We start from the raw sequence: 23,753 nt of genomic DNA on the forward strand, positions 1-23,753 counted from the left end.
GGTTCAGAAAACTTATAGGTTTATGGAAGTTCCTGAGACTGTTTGGAACTAGGAAACCATTGATTTTACAAGTGTGTAAATAAAAAAAAAATTAACGAAGATAAAAGTGGCTTTGGATCACAAGAGAAACAACACATTCCCAAAGAATATTCCAAGCCTGAATATTTTTTTTTAAATGTCCATTTTCCACAAACACAGCTATAGCGTGATGCAATCCCAGTAAAAATCTCCATGAATTGTTATTTGAGGGGAAAAACAGTAAGAAAAATAGTTTTGAAGTTCTGCTGGTAGAAGAAAAAATATAAGTGAGATTATTTGCCAAAAACGTTTTGAAAATAAAGCAAAATGATGGGGTTCTTACCTAAACAGATGCTAAAAAGTTATTTTAAAGCTATGATAATTAAACAGTTATTCTGGTCTGGGAATAATAAATCATAGCGGAAAACTGAAGAGATCTGGGGCAAGTAAAGAGTAAATGCCAGCCAAGATAGCAGACAAAGGGAGACGGGGAGGTGCATCCACTGCGGTAACGCCAGAGAGCTGGGGAAAAATACAGTCAGAGCATGATACTATACACTCTCCCAAGATGGAAGAAAATTAAATACAGAGAAACAAGAGCATGAAAGGTATAAAAAAACAAATGTAGGGAAGCTTTCTGGGCCTAAAACAAATGATAAAGAAAAAAATTAATGAGCTTGGCTCACCAACGTTTTGAGCTTCTATACATCTGAAAATACGATAACCAAAACTAAGAAAAGCAATAGCTGCTGAGGAACGGATCCCAACTTCCTCACTATGCTATTGCTAGGGAGGAAGGAACCGGTTTAAAAATGGGCAGATGCTGTAAAGACACTGACAAGTGAAACTCAAAGCATAACTCCTTCCAAAGCTGCACATGGAGAGACCGGACCAAACTCCAGCTTAGCTTCCAGCTCCTAAGATCATGTCCCGGGGATGAATCCAGATCCACTGAAGGGCCTGCTTGAGAAAGCTTGGTGATGCCAGAAAAAAAATGTGCAATGTGGTCTAGCCTGCACCTGGCGGCTGTCTGTGCTTACAGCTCTCCTTACAGGGAACTTGAAGCTGTGATGACATCTCTTTCAACTCAGAAGCATGTGTCTGGATGCCCAGAGAGCTTCTTTGACTGTAATCACCAGAAGGAAGGGCTCCTTCCCCCAGCTTCTGAAGGAGGACAGACGCCCCACTTCACCAACTGCCTGGCCTAGGGAACTCAGCATCTCATTAGAAACTGACCTGCTTCTAGCTTCTTTCCTCCTCTAACACTGCTCCCAGCAGGCTCTCCCCTGCCCTGCCCTCCAGTGCTCATTCCCACAAATCACCACAAATGTTGAGGGATCGCAGCTCTCTCCTCCACTGTCAGTAGTCACCAAAAGGAAAAATCTTTTTTTTTTTTTTTTTTTTTTTTTTTTTGGCAAATGTTGAATATGAAACCCAGGGCCTTGTGCATACTGTATTCCCAGCCTCGTCTCTATTTTCCTGCCTTGACTAATGTCCAGCTGTGTTTGGTTTCAACAATACAATGAACAAAACAGTACAATGTAGGAATTGAATGTGATTTTTTTTTGTTTTCTGCTTATCTGTATTTGTGTGTGTGTGTGTGTGTGTTCTAATAAATAAATGTATTGCACCTATAATGAAAAAGAATGTTTTCAGGTGATTTAAGCTTCCTACCTGTTGTAGTTTCCTTTCTGTTGCTATGATAAAAATACCGTGACAAAAACAACTCAGGAGGAAAGGGGTGATTCCAGCTCACAATTGTAGGTTGCAGTTCATCATGGTGGGAACTCAAAGCAGCTGGTCACGAGCAGAGACAATGGATGCCTGCATGCTGGTCACGAGCAGAGACAATGGATGTCTGCATGCTTACACTCAGCTCACCTTCTCTTTTCCACAGTCCAGGGTCCAAGTCCAGGGTCCAAGCCCAGGGCATAGTGCTCCCGTTTTTAGGCTAAGTCTTCACACATCAATTAATGTAATCAAGATAATCCCCCACAGATAGGCGGATGAGCCAACTAATTTAGACAGTTCCTCATGAACACTCCCTTCCCAGGTGATTCTAGATTGTGTCAAGCTGACAATTAAAGCCAACCATCACACTACCAGAGAACAGGAAAATTCATTTACCAATTCCAAAACCCTACCGATCTAGTTAATAACACCACATATCCAGACATTCCTAGGTCAAAAATGTACTTATGTCCTCTCCCTAAATCTTCATAAAAAATAAAAGGCTTTCCAAGCATGCTGGCAAAAATTTGTAATCCTAAGACTCAAAGGGCAGAGGTAAGTGAATCTCTGGGAGTTCAAGGTCAGGCAGGGCTACCTAGTGAGACCCTGACAAAGCAAACAAATCCAAAGTAGACTATTCTTCCTACCATTTTACCAAAAGCAAGTCAATAACTCAGAGAAATTTAGCAAATGTACAGGCTGGCTTTGTGTATAACTTCCCACAAGCCAGAATCATCACAGAGGAAGGAGCCTAGAAGACAAGCTATGTGGGCTGCAGAGGGCAGAGCCAGAGAAGTGATCCACGCCCTTTGGAGTAGTCCAGAAGATTGTGACTGGATCCCAGATGGTAAGAATTTGGTCGTGCTTTGATGTGACTGTGTTCTGATTTTTCCCTCTTGAAGTAAGAAAATATTTTACTGGAGCCCACAGTTGAGAGACTTTGAATTTAAAAAGACTTTGGATTTTAAGAGACTGTCTCTTTTAAAGGGGCTGAAATTTTAAGGTGTTTGAATTTGTAAAGACTGTGGAACTTCTAAAGTTATATATGTTTTTAATGTGAGATTTTGTGGATAAATAAGAAAGGAAGGAGTGTGGTGTGTTTGTGTGATGTGTTTGTGTGTCCTGTTGACAAGCGGTCAGTTGTACTGGCTGATTTTGTGTGTCAACTTGATACATGCTAGTCATCAGAAAGGAAGGAGCCTCAGTTGAGGAAATGCCCCCATGAAATAATGTGTTTTCTCAATTAGTGATCAATGGGGGAGGGTAGTGCCATCCCTAGGCTGGTAGGCCTGGATTATGGAAGAAAGCAGGCTGGGCAAACCATGGGAAGAAAGCCAGTAAGCAGCATCCCTCCATGGTTTCCGCATCAGCTCCTGTCTCCAGGTTCCGGCCTTGCTTGAATTCCTGTCCTTACTTCCTTTGATGATAAACAGCAATGTGGAAGTGTAACCTTATAATAAGGCTTGTAGACAGGCCCATAGGGTCAAGGAAATTGGCTCAAACCAGCCAAGGCATGCACATAAGGTACTTTCTTATGAGCCAACCAACCTGGAGTCTGCCTGAAGGCCTAACAACAGGTGCTGTCAGAGTTTCCAGTTGCTGTCAGAGTTCCTGATCATGCAGAGTCTCCCTGAGGGCCTAGCAACAGGTGCTGTCAGTTCCTGGTCACTGTCAGAGTTCCTGATCATGCCCAGCCAATGAGGGATGACCATGCAATGCCACCAGATTGTGACACTGACTGGATGCTGGAAGGAGGGTGTATAAGACCTTCCCCATTTTTAAATAAAGGAGTTTATTGTTTGTCTTCAACTGACTCCCAGTGTCTGTGCCATTGATGCCACATCTTCTCACTCTTTCCCCTGAGGGAACTATTAGAATCCAGCAACATAAGCTGAATAAACACTTTTCTTCCCAACCTCTTTTTGGTCATGGTGTTTTTTTTTTTGTTTTTTTTTTTTTGGTTTTTTTTTTTTTGGTTTTTCGAGACAGGGTTTCTCTGTGTAGCTTTGCGCCTTTCCTGGAACTCACTTGGTAGCCCAGGCTGGCCTCGAACTCACAGAGATCCGCCTGGCTCTGCCTCCCGAGTGCTGGGATTAAAGGCGTGTGCCACCACCGCCCGGCTTGGTCATGGTGTTTTGTTGCAGCAGTAGAAACCCTATGACAGAAAGTATCTCAGGGTCATAAAGCAATCAGTAGTAGAACTGGAAGTAAATTCCAGCTGATCTGGTCAGAAGTTCCTGGGGCCTCATTTCACAACATGCTCAGTTTGGGATGAAGAAGGCCAATATTCTGTTCCTAACTCTCTTCACAACCACTATTATGTATGGCCTTGGCAATTCATTTTCCTTTTCTGGCCCTCACTTCCTCATCTATACAACAAGGAGGAGATAGATGGGCCTAAGGGGTGTCAACTTCCTTTCTGCTTAGGTATGCCAGATTTCTGTCTTATTACACGCCCCAGGCCAACCAATGGCCAAGAACAGATTCCAACCAGTGGCCACATCAAACTTGGAGACTAGAGCAGGTACCCCTCCCAGGTGCCCCATGCACTGCCCCACCTTGAATTCCTCATGTATACGTTCCTCCAGGATTTTGGCAGCCTTGCGGTCCTCCATCTCCACTTTCCACCTCTCTGCTAGGATCCGGGCTTTCTCATTGGCCAAGGCATCCCGGAACTTCTTGGTGATCTCTGCTTCTTTCTGTCTCCTTCCAAGAGAGTAGCAGCAGGGGTGAGCTTAAGGGAAAAACTAGAAGAGCATGACACAATGCAACTTCAAGTAAAAGCAATGAGCAGCCTTCCCTTGGTACGCAGAACAACAAACACATTTTGCTAAGATTACCAGAGCTCACAATGGCAAAGGAAGGTGGAGAGAAGGAAGGGTAAACCAGCAAGATCATTCTGGAAGCTCAGAAACAAGAAGTGAAAATCTCATTTTTCATTCAAGTAACCAAAGGTGTATATAGTAGATATTCAGCAGAGTTTTATGAAAAGAAATGATGAGCCAGGCAGTGGTAGTGCACGCCTTTAAACCCAGCACCCAGGAGGCAGAGCCAGGTGGATCTCTGTGAGTTTGAGGCCGGTCTGGTCTATTGAGTAAGTTCCAGGACAGGCACCAAAACTACACAGAGAAACCCTGTCTTGAAAAAAAAGAAAGAAAGAAAGAAATTATGAGCAATTCAAATATCTATCAAAAACACAAATAAGTTGCAGTCCTGTGTAATAGAACACTACTGAGAATCTTCAACAGTCTTAGAATTTGAACTGATGGAATCTGTCAAGGTATAAATAAAACTTTTTGTCTCTTAAATATTCTTCATGGTTAGCTTGGTTAGTGGGTGTTCTTGAATTCATTATAATCTTCAGTTTTGTTTGCATTTTTACAATTTTACAACTAAAACACCATCATTCAGACTTGATGATGGAGGACACTAAAGACACTGCCACATGGATTTCCAAGTTTGGCAAGGAAAAAAAATGTTAAAAGTTGTTGATGAAAAGAGTCTGACTCTAAACTTTCCTGAGGGCTCAGCTGTCCTTCTACTGTGAATGCATAAATCATATTCAGAGGAACAACAGAAGCCATGGTGAAACATTACTGCTAGACCATCCCTGTGAGAACTTCCCAGAGTGGCTAGGGCTGTGGAAATGGTTCAGTTGGTAAAACACTTGCCATGTGAGCACAGAAAAAGAATTCAGATCCCTAGAGCCCTCATTTAAATCTGGATGCAGTAGCACATGCTTATAATCCTAGCACTAGGATGACAGAAACAGGAGGATCCCTAAAATTCACTGGCTACCAAGTCTAGCTGCATCGGTGGGAAACCTTGCCTCAAAAAATAGTGTGGAGAGTGACAGAAGAAATCTGACATTGACCTCTGGCTTTTACACACACAAACACAGGCACATGAGCACATGAACATGCACCACACTCACACAACATGCTATCCATACTGTCCAGGTAAATCCAAACTTCAGGCATACAGAAAGGGGTAATAGGTTGTTAGGCATATCACCAATAGAAGAAAACTGAGGTCACCAATAGGAGAAAACTGAGGTCCCAGACTAGTTGATTGGTGGGTCTAACACTTGAACCCACAAGGTTTACTGATGGGAGATCTTGATGCCTTGGTTATTTGATCTTTACAGAGCTCAACCCAGCCAGCCACTGACCAGTACCTCATTTTCCATATAGCTTAGATCTATCTACCCAGGGCCCCATGCTCAGGCCTACCCGGCACCCTCCCCGCCAGCACCTCTCACCAGAGCTCCTCAGCCTCTCTCTGTGCTTGCAGCCGTGCTCTCTCTGCAATCAGCTCCTCAGAGATCTCTTCATAGGGCTTGTCACCAGGGCCTTCCCCCATGACCCACACCCAGACCTCGCCATCGGCTCCCAGCAGCCACTGGATGTGCTTGTTGCTTGCTGCCTCACAGTGGAAGGAGAAACAGAGAGAAAAGAAGAAACATCTGGTTTCTAGGTAAGGAGCAAGCTGAACTGGTACACAGCACATGTTCTATAGTTATCATACAACTCAACAGAGCAACAGTGGTTTCGGTGCAGATTCAAGACATTCCCTGACGCCATCCCCTCTAGGGAGCAACGTAACAGCTGCGCCAGCATCGGAGGCTAGCATCAGAGATGAGCTCTCATGAGGTCAACATCAGCAAAAATATCAAGGGTTAGTGTGATACTCTGTAGGCAACGACTTCTGCTACTCCCAGGCTGAGGCAGTCAGGTGTCAGCAAGTCTTCTCTGCTCTCTCATTTTTCTATCCACTGACTAGAAAGAAGGAATCAGAAACAGTAGAGTTGCAAGACAAAGCAGCCTGGAGCCTGGTGTTTCTGTGATATACATCATGCTGTAATTTGAACAAGAAATAAACCTTTGCTAGATGCCGCCACTGAGAGCCCTTAGTTTGCCAATAACAGCAGGCTCCACTGATGACTGTGACTAGATCAGTGATGTTCCTTGGTGACAAGGTTGCCACAGCAATAGAAACCCTGCATCTGGCTTTAGCATCTGAGTGGTGAGTGATATCTAGCAGGCCAAACAGCTGGAGATCCATGCATGCAGGAACAAAACAGCTGTTAAAAAAATGTCACAGACTCATTAGAGCTTAAAAGGCAGACTCTGTGTTTTCTGAATTGGGAAAATGAAACATTAGCAATGTGTATTGGATGCATTTGACACGGTGTTAAGAGAAAGAAAAACTAAAATTCAAGAAGGAATCAAGTGTTTTGCAGTGAGAAGTGAAAGAGAATGGAGAGAATACAGAAGTTGGAAAAAAAAAAAAAAAAAAAAAAAAAACCTAGGTTCCAAATAATAAGAGATGAACCGGGCATGATGATGAATGTCTGTGATCCCAGTACTCTAGGTTGAGGCAGGAGGATCATGAACTCCAGGGTAACTGGGCAATGTGGTGAGATTCTCTCTGTCTCTCTCACACACACACACATACACACACACACACACACACACACACACACACACACACACACAGATGCAAAAGGTGAAATTCTGAAGAGTTTTGCATAACAGAGCTCAGTCAGCTGGCTTCATGAATGAGATGCCCCAGAACACAAAGCACAGTGGCTGTGAGCATGTGCTCTCTACACTCCACTACAGCAGATGCTGCTGAATAAAACCTCCAGCCTCCAGGACTCTGTGTTTGATTACGGCTGTTTCCCAGAGGTTGCCCCAGTCTCTGACTGAGCGTGCCAGGCTCATGACGGAGGCGTTTGACTCCTTGCCAAAACTTACTGGCATTACACAGCTCTCTACAATAAGGCCCCCAGCCACCCTCTCTCCTTTACCCAAGGTTAAGTGAGAAAATTTTAAATACATATGTAATGACATAATAGTACAAAATTTTTTCATGAAAAAATGGCTATATATAGTAAAACAACAGAATTATCTTTAGGGCTACAGTCACTGAGCTACTGCCCTAAAGGCTCAGTTGTCTGCCTTTCTTCTAGATACAACAATGATCAGAGTAAAGAGGCAACCTACAGGGAGAGATAAAATTCTTACAACCTATACACCGCAATAAGGATTAGCAACCAAATACATAAGGAACTCAAGCAACACAGTATCAATAAAACAAATAATTCTGTTTCAAAATGGGTAAAGGGCTTGAATAGATAACTCTCAAAAGAATACATACAAATGGCCAGCTGTGAGAGAAAACATTCAACCTCATTCATCATCAGAGTAGCTCAAGTCAAAACACTGTGGGATATCACTCCACACTTGTTAGAAGGGTAAGCAGCAAATATATAGAACTATAAATCTTGGGGGTAGGATCTAGAGCAGTGGTTCTCAACCTGTGGGTTATGACCCCTTTTGGGTGGGGGAGTTTGAACGGCTCTTTCACAGGGGTTTCATATCAGATATTTACATTACAATTCATAACAGTAGCAAATTTACAGTTACGAAATAACAAAGAAAATAATTTTATGGTTGGTGGTCACCACAACATGAGAAAATGTACTAAAGTGTTGCAGCATTAGGAAGGTTGAGAACCACTGGACCGGAGAGATGCTCAGTGGTTATGTGCTCTCTTGCAGAGGACCTGGATTTAATTCCCAGCACCCAGATGATAGCTCATATCCATCTGGAACTCCAGTTCCAGGGTACCTAACACCCTATTCTGCCCTAGTGGGCACAGCACACATGTGGGCACAGATATAGGCCCATAGGTGAAACACCCATACACATAAAGCATTGATCTATCTATCTATCTATCTATCTATCTATCTATCTATCTATCTATTATCTTTTAAGACATGGTTTCTCTGTGTAGCTCTGGCTGTCCTGGAACTTGCTCTATAGACCAGGCTAGCCTTGAACTCACAGAGATCCACTTTCCTCTGCCTCTCAAGTGATGGGATACAGATGTGCACCACCACCACCTGGCACATTTTTTTTTAAATAAAAGCTTGGGGGAGCATAGAAATAGAGGGACATTTGTACTCTTGTGTAAGAATGTGAATAAATGCAGCCATTGTAGAAAACAGTACAGAAATTTCTCTGAAAATCAAAGCTAAAGGTGTCAACATGTACAATACATGTGTATATGTATATATCCAAAGGAAATTAAATCATTATGTCAAAGATGTCTGCACACTCCTGTTCATTATGCACTATGCACAACTGACATTGAGTCAACCTGTGTCCACTAAGAGACATGAACACATGCAAACAATTAAAAAATTAAGGAATGAATAAAGAAAATGTGATACCATATGTACAGTTGAACACTATTTGGCCCTGGAAAAGTAGGAAATCATATCATTTTTAACCATATAGGTGAACGTGGGGGGCACTGTGTTAAGTGAAAGAAGCCAGACACAGAAACACAAATATCATATAAACTCACCCATGTGTGGGGAGTAACACAGTTATCAGAGAATGGGGAAAGGGATTGGAGAGTTGGTGGGATAAAGGCATGGGTCTCTAGTTGCATATATGGGCAGCACTAACTGGACTTAACTGTTCATTTAAAAAAACCAAACATGAAGATAGAAAGGGATGTATTTGGATGAAAGGAGGAGCTGGAGAAGAAAAGAGGGATAGATGATAATATTTCATTGTATACATGTATGAAATCTTGAAAATAAAAATATTTAAAGCATATCTTTCTCATTAGTGTACAAATTTTATCTTATCTTTAAAAATGGCAAAAACTTCATGTATATCAAAGACTTGTTTTAAAATACATTTCTCTATTTTTATTATATAAAAATTGGGTCCTGTTTTACATTTTTGCAAGTCTATTGACTATTTAGCCTAATTGAAAAGAAAAAGGGTTCTTGTATCTTCTGACTTCACCCTTTTACGATAGATAATTTTGGTTGATATTTATTAAAAAATTATCCACATGTACTTGTGCTGTGGGATGTCTTTCTGTATGCTGTGAATATGTGTTGCTCTGTTTGGTTGATAAAGTCAATTGGCTTATGGAACCATGTGGGAAAATCCAAGGGAGATAGTGAAAGGAGAAGGGAGAGAAAGGGAATATGCCATCCCACTGTCCAGGGAGCAGCATGTAATGGCACATAGATAAAGAAATGGAACACGTGGTAACTTACAGATTAACAGGAATGGATCAAGTTATAAGAGCTAACTAACAAGAAGTTTTCCATAGGCCATGCAGTTGGTAATTAATATTAAGCCTCTGAATGATTATTTTATAAATGGCTATGGGACCTTGCGGCTGGGAGAGACCAGAGAAACCTTCCGACTACACACTTGGAAAAAAGAAGAGTAGAGAAGACATCACAGGTTTCCCCCATGTAGTCTTAGATGCTGGACTAAGATTCAAATAAGCAATGGATACCCTTTTGGTGTACTTACTTATTTATTTATTTAGAGATAGGTTCTTGCTATGCAGCCTAGGCTTGCCCTGAACTCATTTATAGCCCCAATGGTCTTGAATGTATGATACTTCTCCCACCTCAGCCTCCCCAGTGCTGAATTATAGGCATGTGCCACCATGTCCAGTTTGTAGTAGATTGTTAGAGGTTAATTACAACATGGAATCTAAACTGGATCAATAAGCTCATTGAGCTTTATACATTAAAAGTCATCCATTGTGATGACATAAGGATGTTACCATTAGGAGAAGTTGGGTGGGAATGCTATAGGAATTCTCCAAACTCTTGAAATTCTTCTGAAATAAGACTGAATTACTTCAAATTAAAAGGTCTAAAGATTTTTTTACAAGATTTTTTTTGTTTTTTTGTTTCTTTAGTGTGTGTGTGTGTGTGTGTGCGCATGCGTGTGTGTGTGTGTGTGTGTGTGTGTGTGTGTGTGTGTGTGTGTGTGTGTTGAACAAGGGCACTGGATCTCCTGGAACTAAAGTTACAGGTGGTTGAGAACAGCATAATGTGGGTGCTGGGAACCAAACCCTGGTCCTCAGGAAGAGCAGCACTGAGCCATCTCTCCAGCCCCAAACACTCTTTTGTTTGTTGCTTTTGTTTTTATTTTTTGAGACAGGATCTCTCTATGTAGGTAGCTATGGCTGTATTGGAACTCACTGTATAGACCAGACTAGCCTCAAATTCACAGAGATCTGCCTCCATCTGCTGGAATAGAAAGCATGCTTCTGTATGTGCCTATGATCCCAGCTACTCAGCATGTAGAGATAGAAGAATCAGCACTTGAGGCCAGACTGGCCACAGAACAAGACCTTGTCTCAATATACATTTTTTTTTTTACTTTAAAAATAAAACTCTACTGTTTCATATTGCACTTTGAACAGACTTTGTACTTGTGCATGACTTTGCTACTTTGCTCATTGGGTCAACAACGCATCAAACAGATCCTCCAAATATGGGTTTTATCTTACAGTACCAGAAAAGATACATTTGTAAATGCAATCATAATCTTAGAAGAATAAGCATTACACATTGGGCAATTTGTAAGCTCCTTGTGACAGATAGACATTTCCCAAAAATTCTTGCCTTTTTGCTTGAAAGCAGGAATTTTATCATTGGCGTAAATTTTGTCAGTTCCTTTTCTTGAAGTAACAGATTCTCTTTATTCATTTTTAAGTACTTACCTATAAAAAATACATACATCATTGACTGGCAATCTTAAACAGTGAACCATGAAAGAGACTAGTTTATCAAATTACTGAAACAAGCACATAACTTTTTTTCTCAAGATACTCTTGCATACTGCAGCAGCAATACTTTACGTGGCCCTCTCATTTGTCACACAATAAAATGTTTACTGCTTCATTGTGGAGTGAAGCCATCAGTCACTTGTATGGAATGGTGAAAAATACATTGACCACTACCACTATGGTGCCAGAAGATTTCCTCGATGTATTCGTTGGCTTTCCATCACTATGACAAATAACTGAGCTAGTCGACCAATAAAGAAAAAAGGTTTATCTTAAACCTTTTTCAAGGGCTTTAAAAAGGACTTACAGTTTTTGGGTTTCAGAACATGATCAGGCAGCCCTAGTGAGGAATATCACACAATGGTGCAGTCACACATCAGAGCAGATGGGTCACATCATAGCCAAGAGAAGAAGACAATGAAGTCCCATAATCCCTTCTGAGAACATATCCCCAGTGACCAGGGGGCTTTCTACTAGACCAACAGTACCAGCACCTCCCAATAGCACCAAACTGAGGACCAAGCCTTCAATATGTGGGGCTTTGGGAGACATTCCAAACACTAACTGCGGCATCCACTGTTGATTTTACAGTCTCAGTACCAGTATGCTAAAAGGAGCATAGTTTTAGCCTTATAAACTGACCACCCCAGAAGGATCTCAAAATGTCTCAGGAATTCAGGAGCCACACTTTGAGAATCATTCCATAATATGATAACTTAATTTTCTTATTATTCTATACTGATTGGAGGGAGAGGACGAATACCTGAAATACACAAAGAATTCCTGTAAATGGCTGATAAACATATCAAAAATGCTTAACTTCACCACTAATTAAAGAAAAGGCATGGAAACAGCAGCGAACTGTCATTTTGCTCCTACAACACTGGAAAGTATGAAAAGGTGCAATGGTGCCAAGGGTGGAAGGAATAATAGAACACCAAAAATTCTTAAAATCATCTCAAAGGAAAAGGCACAGACCCAACCATTCGGAAGATAATTAGCAATATTTAATATGACTAGAAAGTAATGTTTCCCAGTAAATAATCTGATAGCTGTTTTGCATGTGTGTTCAGAAAGATCTGAACAAGATGATTCCTGGTGATGTTGCTCAAAATGTAAAAAATTGAAAATGACATAAATAATAAAGGAAAATGACAGTATATTTTATAATACCATAATGTATGGCAACACACATTGCATCTCTAAAAAAAAATGAAGACCTATAAAATTAAGTTCAGGTTACTGTAGTATGATAGAATTGTGCCATTTATATACAGATTATGCATCATGTTGTTTATGTACCCAAAGCACATATTAAAATACAGAACAGACATAAGCATGATACACACTGAATTTGAATAGCAGTTGAATATACTGCAAGAATCAAAGAATAAGATTATATACTTTAGAATGCCATCAAAATGGCTCTGAATTGCATCATAACTGTTAAAGGAAAAAACATAGACTTTGAACAAAGGTCTTAAAGACCATGGAAATCTTTATTATTTTTATTGTTCCCATAGACTCAAATAATTTTAATAATAAACTTTTAAATATTATTTTTAAAGACATGATATGTGATACGTGAGCTGCCAAAATGGCTTAGTAGGTAAAAGTGCTTGCTGCCCAACCTGACAACCTGAGTTCAATCCTGGAGACTCACATATTGGAATGAAAGAACTGACTCCCACAAGCTGTCCTCTATTCTCCACACACATGTGATGACACATGTACACATACACACAAATGAATAATACCATAATAATACAACTTGCCATAGTCACTAGGTGTTAACAAGACAAACAATAACAAGAGTAGGCAAAAATATGGGAAAAAACGAGTCCCCTTGTAACTGCTGTTTGGAATGTAGGGTTACAAGATGACACAGTGATTCTAAGGAAGAGACAGGAAAACATGTTCCCACATAGAAGTGTACATGTGAAGCCAGGTACAATACCATACACATGTAATGCCAGTACTTGGAAGGATGAGGCAGGAGGACCCCTGTGAGTCTGAGGCCAGCCTATGCTCAAAAAGAACAACCAACCAGCTAAAAATCAAAACCAAAAACCTTATGTATGAATGTTCATAGAAATATTGTTCACAATAACCTAAAAAGAGAAAATAAGCCGTGAGTTCACTAAGAAAACAATGAGTAAACAAAGCTGGCCATGGGGTGGGGGGCACATAGCTAGACTCCCAGTACCTGGGATATTGAGGCAGAAGGGTCATTAGATGCCAGCCTGAACTACGTACCCAGACCTCTTCTTAATAAGAACAAATGTTCTAAAGTCCAAACTGATCCAAACATTCAATGCCACCTTAAATTCTCGGTATGAAAGCTGGTTCTAATATTTGGCACAATAAAAGAGCTATAATAACAAAATAAATCTCAAAAAAGAGCAAAATTGAATAACTTACATAGTTCCGGTTTGAAATTTACTACAAAGCTACATTCTCGAGATTTACTAGAAAGCCACAACCACTAATATTTATATAAGGGAAGACACATACATTGGTTAACTAGTAGATAGAGTCCAGAAATAGAGCCACACGTACTTATTTGGTCAATTGCTTTTCAACAATAGTGCCAAGATAATGAAATTGAAAAGGGATTTGTTTTCAACAAACAATACTGAGAAACTAACATTCACATGCAAAAAAATTTTTTTACTCCCACCATACATCACACGAGTCCATATTTAAGCTGTTAAGGAATTCGAACACTAGTAGAGTGTGTACATTCAGGTTCTCCTCCAAAAAGAAAGGTACTATGTACTTGGAAATGCTGGGAAACCCAAGATAGATCACAACTGATTTGCCGTGCTTTCATCTAAAACCTAGCTGCCTGATCAGTGTCTCCAGGAGAGGTCCTGAAAGATTTCTCATCTCTTTGATGATTCTTCCCTTCATTTACAAGGTACCAACTTTCTCTTCTGATATTTTCACCAATGTGTGTTTACTGGTACATGAATGGGTGGTCAGCAGTCTTAGTCACCCTGAATGGTAGAAGTTCCTCAAGAAGTAGGACTTTCAAACAAGGAAAGTCTTGGCCAACCAAAACAAGATGGGTCACCCTTAGCAGGACAAGATGGTTCACCCTCAACTGAGAAATTATCTATCATTTTGCCTACTAACTCTGAATTTCTTCCTAGAGCTACGTTTCAAAGCTTGGACTCTGAAAAAAGCAGCCTCATCTTCACTGTGGCCTTCTTTTCTCACAAATGTAGACCAGAATCTGGAAGGGTGGAATCTAAACTAAGATGCAAAAAAAAAAGGGGGGGGTCATCTAAGGCCACGTGGATTCAGATTTGAATAGTATGAAAGAGACATTGGATAGCATGAGGGAGACAATGGATGTTTATCACTCTAGGTGGTGGTGGGACCTGAAAGAATGGAGCCTAAAAATTAGGTAGACTAAAGTCTCATGCAATAGCCAACTTTATTGAGAGTATCAGCAAATTTATCCTCTGAAAGTTAAGAAGAGTCATCTGAGTAAAGTGTACAATCACAAGGACAAGCCACATGTGGCAAAAAACATGTCTTTCCATAGAGCATATAAACAAGTGACAATGGTCAGTTGTAATGAATAATCTGAAGTAAACTAACTCCTATCTGCTACACCTGGGAAGGACAAAAAATATTCCAAGAACAATTCCGTGTTTTAAAGAAACAGGTCACAAAACTTCTGTCTGTTTTCTTGGAGTTTTTGCCACACCTGGGAAGGACAAAAAAAATTCCAAGAACAATTCCGTGTTTTAAAGAAACAGGTCACAAAACTTCTGTCTGTTTTCTTGGAGTTTTCTCAAAAACACTCAGGATACTCCCCATTCTTGAACTCTGTTCTGACAATTGACTAGCATAGCAGAAGCATGGGGGGAACATTGGATAGCACGGAAAAGAACTAGATAGCGTCGGGGAGATACTGGACAGCATGAGGGAAAAATCGCTTGCAAATAAACAGCATGAGAAGTTTTTCAGCTGGAACAGTGTGCGGAGAGAAGCATAACCAGATGACAGAGAAAATAGGCCTTCCTGTTGTCCACTTCCTGGTTCCAGATCTATTGTCCTTGATATCTTTAGATTCTCATGCATTACTTGAAAGAATCTTCTTTTCTGTAAGATATCCTCACCGATATGCCTGAGCACATAGCCTGATATCAGAGTCTGGTGAGCAGACCACTGGCATCTCTTACAGCAGAGGCACACTACATATAGTATGTACTTACTATGTGTGCATATGATTAATTGCATACTGTACTGGTGAACTTTTTATTGCATTCATTTCTTTGTGTGGGTGTGCATGCTACAGAACACATGTGGAGGTCAGAGGCTAACTTGCGAGAGTCCCTTCCCTCCTTCTATCATATGGGTCTTGGAGATCAAACTCAGGTTGTCAGGCTTGGTGGCAGATACCTTTATCTGCTGAGCCATCTTCCCTGCCCTGGGATGGTTAATTTTATAAGACTACATGGCTAGTTATGGTGCTAAGTTGGTTGTAGCATTACTCTAGTAATTGTAGTCTGAGTATTACTCAAAGGATTTATTAATATTTATACTCAGTTGCCTTTTAGTAGAGTACATGAGCCTCCATCATGTAGCAAGCCTTATCCAATCAGTTATAAGCCAAAAAAAAGAAAGAAAAAGAAAACCAAGAAGACCTGAGTTTCAAGGTCATAGATTTTAGACTTACTATTCTGCATGAACCAGTTTCTTAAAAGTTGTAGATACATTCCAATCCTAAGAACCCAGACTTAGAAATATGCTAACTAGCTGAACATGAAATGACTGAATCAGGACTTCTAGGCAGTGAGGAACTAGGAGACACTGGGAACCATAAGAAACAGTACACAGCTTATCCACCATGTCCATGCACCACTCCTAAAGGTAAAACCATGTGTGTCTTTATGATATCTCTCAGAGCATCCTGGTAGGTGGCCCCAACAACATGTGTGTTCCCTTAATGCCAGTGTCATTTGTTCTAAGCTATAAATTTAATCTTCTAGAAAAACAAAAATAACTTGTTGAGGTATAGAGGGGTACTATTAAGCTAGTGCAAATCAATAACTTAGAGCATATTGAGTTTCGTTGAGACCATCTCATTTCATCTTCCCCATGATTCCAAGGCATATACCCTATTATTATCTTCTGTTGATACAGACACTTGAGTGTCTTGCCAAGGCCAAATTAATAAGTGGAAACAGCCACAGTTAGTGAGTATACAGAGCCAAAATTAAAACCAGACACTGAATATCAATCAAACTTCTTTGACATAAGTGATACAAAGTCCCAGGACAGTGTGAAAATCAGGTCAACAGTATGGCTTATTTTACATTGTGTTCCATATAGACTTCGTAGTTGGTCATCCAACACTTTCTCTAAGCTGTGGATAATAATCCACATAAGGGGGGTGGGCTGGAGAATTAGCTCAGTGGTTAAGAGCACTGGCTGCTCTTCCTGAGGTCCTGAGTTCAATTCCTAGCAACCACATGGTGGTTCACAACCATCTATAGTGGGATCTGGTGCCCTCTTTGGCACAAAATCATACATGTACATAGAGCACTCATACACATTAAAAAAAAAATCCACATAAGCTGAGGGATAATAATCATCCCTCAACTCCAACTCAAGACCATATCACCTGCTGAAGGAGAATGTCTTAAGATTCGCTGTCATTATCACTGAGAAACTTGTACAACACAACCTCCAACCCCAATGCCTTATCTGAAATTCCTTTAGGACTGAAACAAAAGAACTAGTATACTAGTAAACTTAGGATTTTGTCCTGTTCTTTATTAGCATAGTGCTCCCACCTAGGACAATGTCTAAGGCATTAATAGCTTACTTTGTCATAAGTAGGGGCTGCATATATATTAAGGGACCAGACAGCCTAAGTCTTCAGCATTTCACAGAGTCTAAATGCCAGAACTCAACCTTGGTGACCAGAAAATAAGCACACCTGTTGTAGATTAGTTAAAGATGTGTTACATTTATTTATACTGTGGAACATTTGTTTAATGATGCAAAGATGTGTTGCATTCTTTTATGTTGCACTTGTTTAACTCTGTGAAGCTGTGTTACTTTGCCTGCCTAAAACACTTGATTGGTGGAATCAGATGCAGAGATCCACAACCAAGTACCAGGCTGAGCTCTGAGAGTCCAGTTCAAGAGAGCAAAGAGGGATTATATGAGCAAGGAGTGTCAAGATCATGATGGGGAAATCTACAGAGACAACTCATAGGGACTCGGGAACTTTAGACCAACAGCTGTGGAACCTGCATGGGACCAGACTAGGCCCTCTGCATATGGGAGACAATTGGGTAGCTTGGTTTGTTTGAGGGGTCCCTATCCCTGGTGCATGAGCTGGCTTTTTGGAGCCTATTATGTATGGTTGGATGCCTTGCTCACCCTTAATGCAGTGGAGAGGGACTTGGCCCTGCATCAAACTGAATGTACCAGGCTTTGCTGACTCCCCATGGGAGGCCTTACCCTTTTGGAGGAAGGAGTGGGGGTGGATTGAGAAAGAGGAGGCTAGGGGAAAGCAGAAGGGGGGATGAGAGAGGGGTCTGGGGTTGCTATGTAAAATGAATAAAAAATTTTTTAAATAAAAATAACTTCTGATTGGTCTATGAATGTTCTATGAATGGCCAATTAGCAAGGCAGGAGAAAGGATAAGCAGGCTGGCAGGCAGAGAGAATAAATAGAAAGAGAAAAGGAGAGAAAAAAAGATTGGGGAGCAAGAAGGGAAAGGAGAGGAAGATATCAGGGGCTAGCTAATATAGAAATGTAGGATATAGATATGATAGGATAAAAGAGTAGATTATTGAATCTATTTTTAAAAGGCAAAAACTCATTTGAAATTTTTTTACATTGCTATAGATTTTAGTTTATTGATACAAATTTAATTTTGTTATACTGTATGTGTATTTCCCCTCTTGTTTATATAATTCATTTAAATTTGTAAAATATAATTAAGAAATACAGATTAACAGTCATCTATGATAAACTTATAGTCATGTTAGTTAAGTTTCTAGGTATATATAGCTATATTTCAATTAGGTAGGTAATCTTCAAACACTTCTAAGATCTACAGAATATGGCATTTAAAATGTTTTAAGAACTTTGAATTTTCTGGACATTGAGACATGTCTGCTCCTGGCAGCACCAATCTACTTCAGAGAAGATGATGGGCATCAAAGAAACTCCATATGGAGTTTGCTTTCTTTATGGCAAAAGTTAGCCATTTGGGCAAGAATATGCTCTTGCCTGGACTGCTTGACAGTATGTTGTATAAAATGGACATGAAGGACCCATGGGAAAATGACCACTGAACTTTGCCAAAACAGGGTGAGATGGTCCTTAAGATTCCTGCTTCACAGAGGAGACTGCCAGACATTCTGCAGGACATATGGAGAAGCAACTGATGAACTTTGCCAATAGACAAGACAATCCTTCAAATTTCCTGTTTCACTAAAAAGTCTGCCAGAGACTCTAGGCCTGTAGGCTGAAGATGGATGCCCCAATATTACAGAGGAACTTTGGGTGACTTTCCAGGCAGCCAGATGTCTCTGTCATTTCTAGAATTATGGAAGTTGCTTGCAATGCATTTCCTGTTTACTTAGATAATATTATATCCTTCTGGGGTCTTTGATGTAGTCGAAGACTAGATAGTTATAATTTTCCTTGGTTATGATAAAAGATAAATTAGATATGAAACTTTAGACTCACAAATATAGGATAAATGTTAGAATATTTTCTTTAATTTTACCAAAATACAAATGGACTAGATATTGTAACTGTAATTCTTGCCTGATAACTGTTCTATTATATGTAATTTTACTATGTTAAAGTTAAAACCTTCCTTTTTGACTATACAGAAAAGGGAAAGTGCTGTGGGATAACTTTCTGTATGCTATGAATATGTGTTGCTCTGAATGATTGATAAATAAAGCTGTTGGCCAATGATGAGGCAGAATAAGGTTAGGCAGGGCATTCTAACTGAAGAGATGGGAGAAGAAGGGAGAGTGAGAGGAAGACACAAGCTGCCACCGAAGGGGCAACAAGATGCCAGCAGACTGGTATCTTGGCACATGGCAACATACGGATTAATAGGAATGGGTTAACTTAAGATGAAAGAGGGGCTGGAGAGATGGCTCAGAGGTTAAGAGCATTGACTGCTCTTCCAGAGGTCCTGAGTTCAATTCCCAGCACCCACATAGTGGCTCACAGCCATCTATAATGAGATCTGGTGCCCTCTTCTGGCATGCAAGGATACATGGAGGCAGAATGTTGTATACATAATAAATAAATAAATCTTTAAAAAAAAAAAAAGATGAAAGAGCTAGCTAGCCAGAAGCTGAAGCCATAGGCCATACAGTTTGTAATTAATATAAGCCTCAGAGTGACCACTTTATAAGCATCTGTGGGAGGGACTACAGGGCCAGGTGAGACTGGAGTAATTTCTGGCCACAGCTAGTCACCCAACTACACAAGCAGCAATGTAGAAAGAAAGAAAGAAAGAAAGAAAGAAAGAAAGAAAGAAAGAAAGAAAGAAAGAAAGAGAGAAAGAGAGAAAGAGAGAAAGAGAAAGAAAGAAAGGAAGGAAGGAAGGAAGGAAGGAAGGAAGAAAGAAAGATAGAAAGAACGAAGAGAGAGAGAAAAAAGAAAGAGAGAAAGGTATATAGAATAGAGAAAGAATAGGCAAAATGGGATAATTTAAGTTAATAAAATTTAAGTTAAGAAAAGCTGGCTAGAAAGAAGCCAAGCTAAGGCTGGACATTCATAAGAAAGAATAAGCCTCTATATGATTTATTTGGGAGCTGGGTGGCAGAGCCCCCCAAAGAGCAAAGAGCCAAAAGAGTAAAAAAAAAAAAAATCTACACACACCCATTAAACAAGATAAAGATAAATGACCCCTGAGACTTAAGGTAATTTTAAAGTGACTTGGGGAAGGCTGATATGAAAACAAACCCAAAGAATTTCGACCTCAATGTCTAATGTCTCTATTTCCATTTGGAAAACCCTAAGAAGCATTGCTAATTCTTAGGTGAGAAAAAAAAACTAGAAAGCACTAGTATTCACAACTCTGGGAGACTGAGAAGCAATGAAGCCATCTGCAAGCTGTTACTTCAGCGGAGCTGAGACCTGCGATCAGATTACAAGGTGATATAACTAGCTAGCTGCCTTTCTCAGAGACTGTCCCTGCTGACCTCCAGGCTGGAGAGTGAAGCCAGAGGTGACAGGCACAAGAGTCTCTGACACAATGAAAGAGAAATTCAATCTGGGCAATTCAGCCCAGCATCCTCCACTGGGGCTCAGTGCCTGTCAGGAAAGGTACCTGCCTCCATGCAGGGAACCCAACTCAAGTGCTCTACAGTATACTCTTTACCTCTGAGCCATCTCTCCAGACCAATGCTTTCTTTTTCCTTTAGTCTGGGATTCCAGGCCACTGACCGGTGCTCTCCACATTCAGGGTGGTATTCCCACCTCAAAAAAACCTGTAAGGTCAGCCTCAGAGAAATACCCAGAGGTTTGTCTCTTAAATGAGTATAAATCCTGTCAAATTGACATCAAGACTAACCATCACAATCAGTGAGCTTGAGTGCCTCTTTACATCTTCATTGTTATTTAAATTTTCATGAGGGGACTGTGGGTGGATGGGGGTGGGAACAGAGCCAGCAGGTGTAGGGGTGGAGGAGGGAAGTACTGCAAGAGATTACTGGAAAGGAGTACAGTTGCAGGGCCAGGTAAAAACCTGGTGCAAGGGAATCTCCCAGGAATCTACAAGAATGACCTCAGCCAACACTCCTAGCAATAACAGATATGTAATCTGAACTGGACATCTCTTATGAGCCAGTTATGAGCCAGGCAAGACTTTAAGTGGAGGGACTGGGACACCAACCCAGCCACATAACCTACAGTCTGTCCTGTCTATGGGATGTGCTGAGTTAAGGGTGGCCTGGAGATTGAGGGAGTGGCCAACCAATGACTGGTCTAGCCTAAAACCCATGCCAGGAGAGTGAGCCCACCCCTGACACTGACCCAGAGACCTAGGATAGAACCAAACACAACTTGAGGGAAAAAAATAATAATGTCAATGTAAGGATTCCTAATGATATTCTGCTATACTCATAGATTGGTGCCTAATTCAATTGTCATCAGAGAGGCTTCATCCAGCAACTTATACAAACAGATGCAGACCCACAGCCAAACATTAGACAGAGCTCAGGGAATCCTGCAGAAGAGGGTGAGAGAGGATTGTAGGAGCCCAGGGGTCAAGGACACCATAAGAAAACCCACAAAAACAACTAACATGGGCTCATAGGGGCTCACAGAGACTGAACTGACAACAAGGGGTAAGGAGGAGGGACTGGGAAGATGGGAGGAAGGGGAAACTATGGCTGGAATGTAAAAACATGAAAAAGCCCTCTTGTAAACTGCTTGTTCAGATATTTTCTCAATTTTTCTCTTAATTTTCTTTTCCTAATTGATTTGAAAAACTTGTTTATATTTGCTGAATATTAATAGTTGTCTGTTCCTCTCATTTATCTCCTATTTTGTTCTCTAAAAATTTATTAATGTGTGTGCATATACTTCCATATATGCATGATTTGTGTGTGAGAGCAGATGTGTGTGTGTACTATAGCATGAGTGTGGAGGAGAAAGGACAACTTCCAGGAGTTGATTCTCTCTTACTGTGTTTTGAGGCATGATCTCTCCTGTTTCTGCCATGTTGCATACTCCAGGCCAGCTGGCCATGAACTTCTTGGCTTCCCATCTGGAGGTCGGAATAACAGACTACACATGCAACCCACTGCACCTGGCTTTTTAATGTAGATCCTTGGGATTAAATTCGGGTCATCAGGCTTGCACAGGAACTTTTACTCATGGAACCATCTTGATGGTCTTTCTCCTTTTCAGAAATATTTATTAAGAAGACTTTTTATCTAATGATTGTTTTTCATTTTCCTTGTTCTATATTTTAAATGTCTCTATTTTGCATTTTCTTTTATTCCTCTAATAATTTTGTTACACTTTTGCTTTTTTTGTATGGTGGTTTTTAATTGTCCTTAATAAGCCTTTTTAGGGGCTGGAGAGATACTTCATCAATTAAGAGCACTGGCTGCACCTGGGTTCAGTTCCCACAAGGCAGCTCACAACCAGCTGTGACTCCAATCTCAAAGGATCTGATACCTCCTCTGAGCTCCAAGGGTACTGCACCAACATGGTACTGCAGAGACATACATTCAGGCAAACACTCATATACATAAAATAAAAATAACTAACATCTCAAAAATGCTAAATAAATAAGTAAAAGACGTAAGAAAATGCTGTGTGTTGAGGCAGGAAGAATGGAAACTTGAATCCTAGCAGGCAGGCTGATGCTCAGATCCTACTTCATCTCCTAGTTTCCCTGTACATGCTGCTAAACCTGCCTGAGATTTCATCTGCCCAAAACTAAAATAGACCTCATGCCCCACTTCATCAATTCAAAGACACACCTTTGAACATTTCTGGAATCAGAGTGTGTCTTACAACCAACAATGTGTCATAACTTAATTCACAAAATACATACAGGTGCAGCTTCCAGGTCACTAAGAAGGTGAGGCTAAAAAGGGTTTACACGGGTCAAACAGGTCTTCATCTAGGAGAATTCTTCCCAAAGAATGAAATGCTCTTGCTTTTCCTGCCTCCCTGGTCTCCTTTGCTTTTTATCTTCCTATGCTCACTTGCTGAGGACCCCTCCATGATTCCCCTTATCAGAAGTTCTCAGCTGACATTCCCTGTAGATTCAGAATGTCTAGAGCTGATATTTAAGGGTTCCACATAAAGTTCTTTCTCCATAACTTCAATAAGTACACCTTCATCCTTGAGGTCACTCCCACCTGTCAGATACCAAGAGCTATGACAACAGTCTGCTGTGGGATGGTCTGTATGTCAAATTGCTCTGATTGGTCAATAAATAAAACACTGATTGGCCAGTGGCCAGGCAGGAAGTATAGGCGGGACTAACAGAGAGGAGAATTGAGAGAACAGGAAGGTGGAGAGACACTGCCAGCTTCCGCCATGACAAGCAGCATGTGAAGATGCCGGTAAGCCATGAGCCACATGGCAAGGTATAGATTTATAAAAATGGATTAATTTAAGTTATAAGAACAGTTAGCAAGAAGCCTGCTACGACCATACAGTTTGTAAGCAATATAAGTCTCTGTGTTTACTTGGTTGGGTCTGAGCGGCTGTGGTACTGGCGGGTGACAGAGATTTGTCCTGACTGTGGGCCAGGAAGAAAAACTCTAGCTACAACAGTCCCTACAGATGATTCCATACTCCCTCACAACAGGCTCTGATCTAGTCCCTCTCACTACTCACCTGGTAAT

At 40.7% G+C, this 23,753-nt stretch overlaps 1 protein-coding gene across 4 annotated transcripts in view; it reads right to left on the reverse strand.

The window, feature by feature from the left end:
- The window catches only part of Sh2d4b (SH2 domain containing 4B), an 88,842-nt gene that overhangs the window by 59,089 nt on the left and 6,000 nt on the right, over positions 1–23,753 (reverse strand). For 2 of the 4 annotated variants that reach the window (XM_059274560.1, XM_059274562.1), the window contains exons 2-3: positions 6,011–6,174; positions 4,308–4,455 (exon numbers count right to left, since the gene is read on the reverse strand). In XM_059274560.1, coding sequence (XP_059130543.1) covers positions 4,308–4,455; positions 6,011–6,174 — 312 coding nt within the window. Of the gene's footprint in view, positions 1–4,307; positions 4,456–6,010; positions 6,175–23,753 lie in introns of those variants that run through there. The other 2 variants (XM_059274561.1, XM_059274563.1) reach the window with 2 other exon arrangements.

Source organism: Peromyscus eremicus, chromosome 9, assembly GCF_949786415.1.
Source record: "Peromyscus eremicus chromosome 9, PerEre_H2_v1, whole genome shotgun sequence".
NCBI classification, from domain to species: Eukaryota; Metazoa; Chordata; class Mammalia; order Rodentia; family Cricetidae; genus Peromyscus; species Peromyscus eremicus.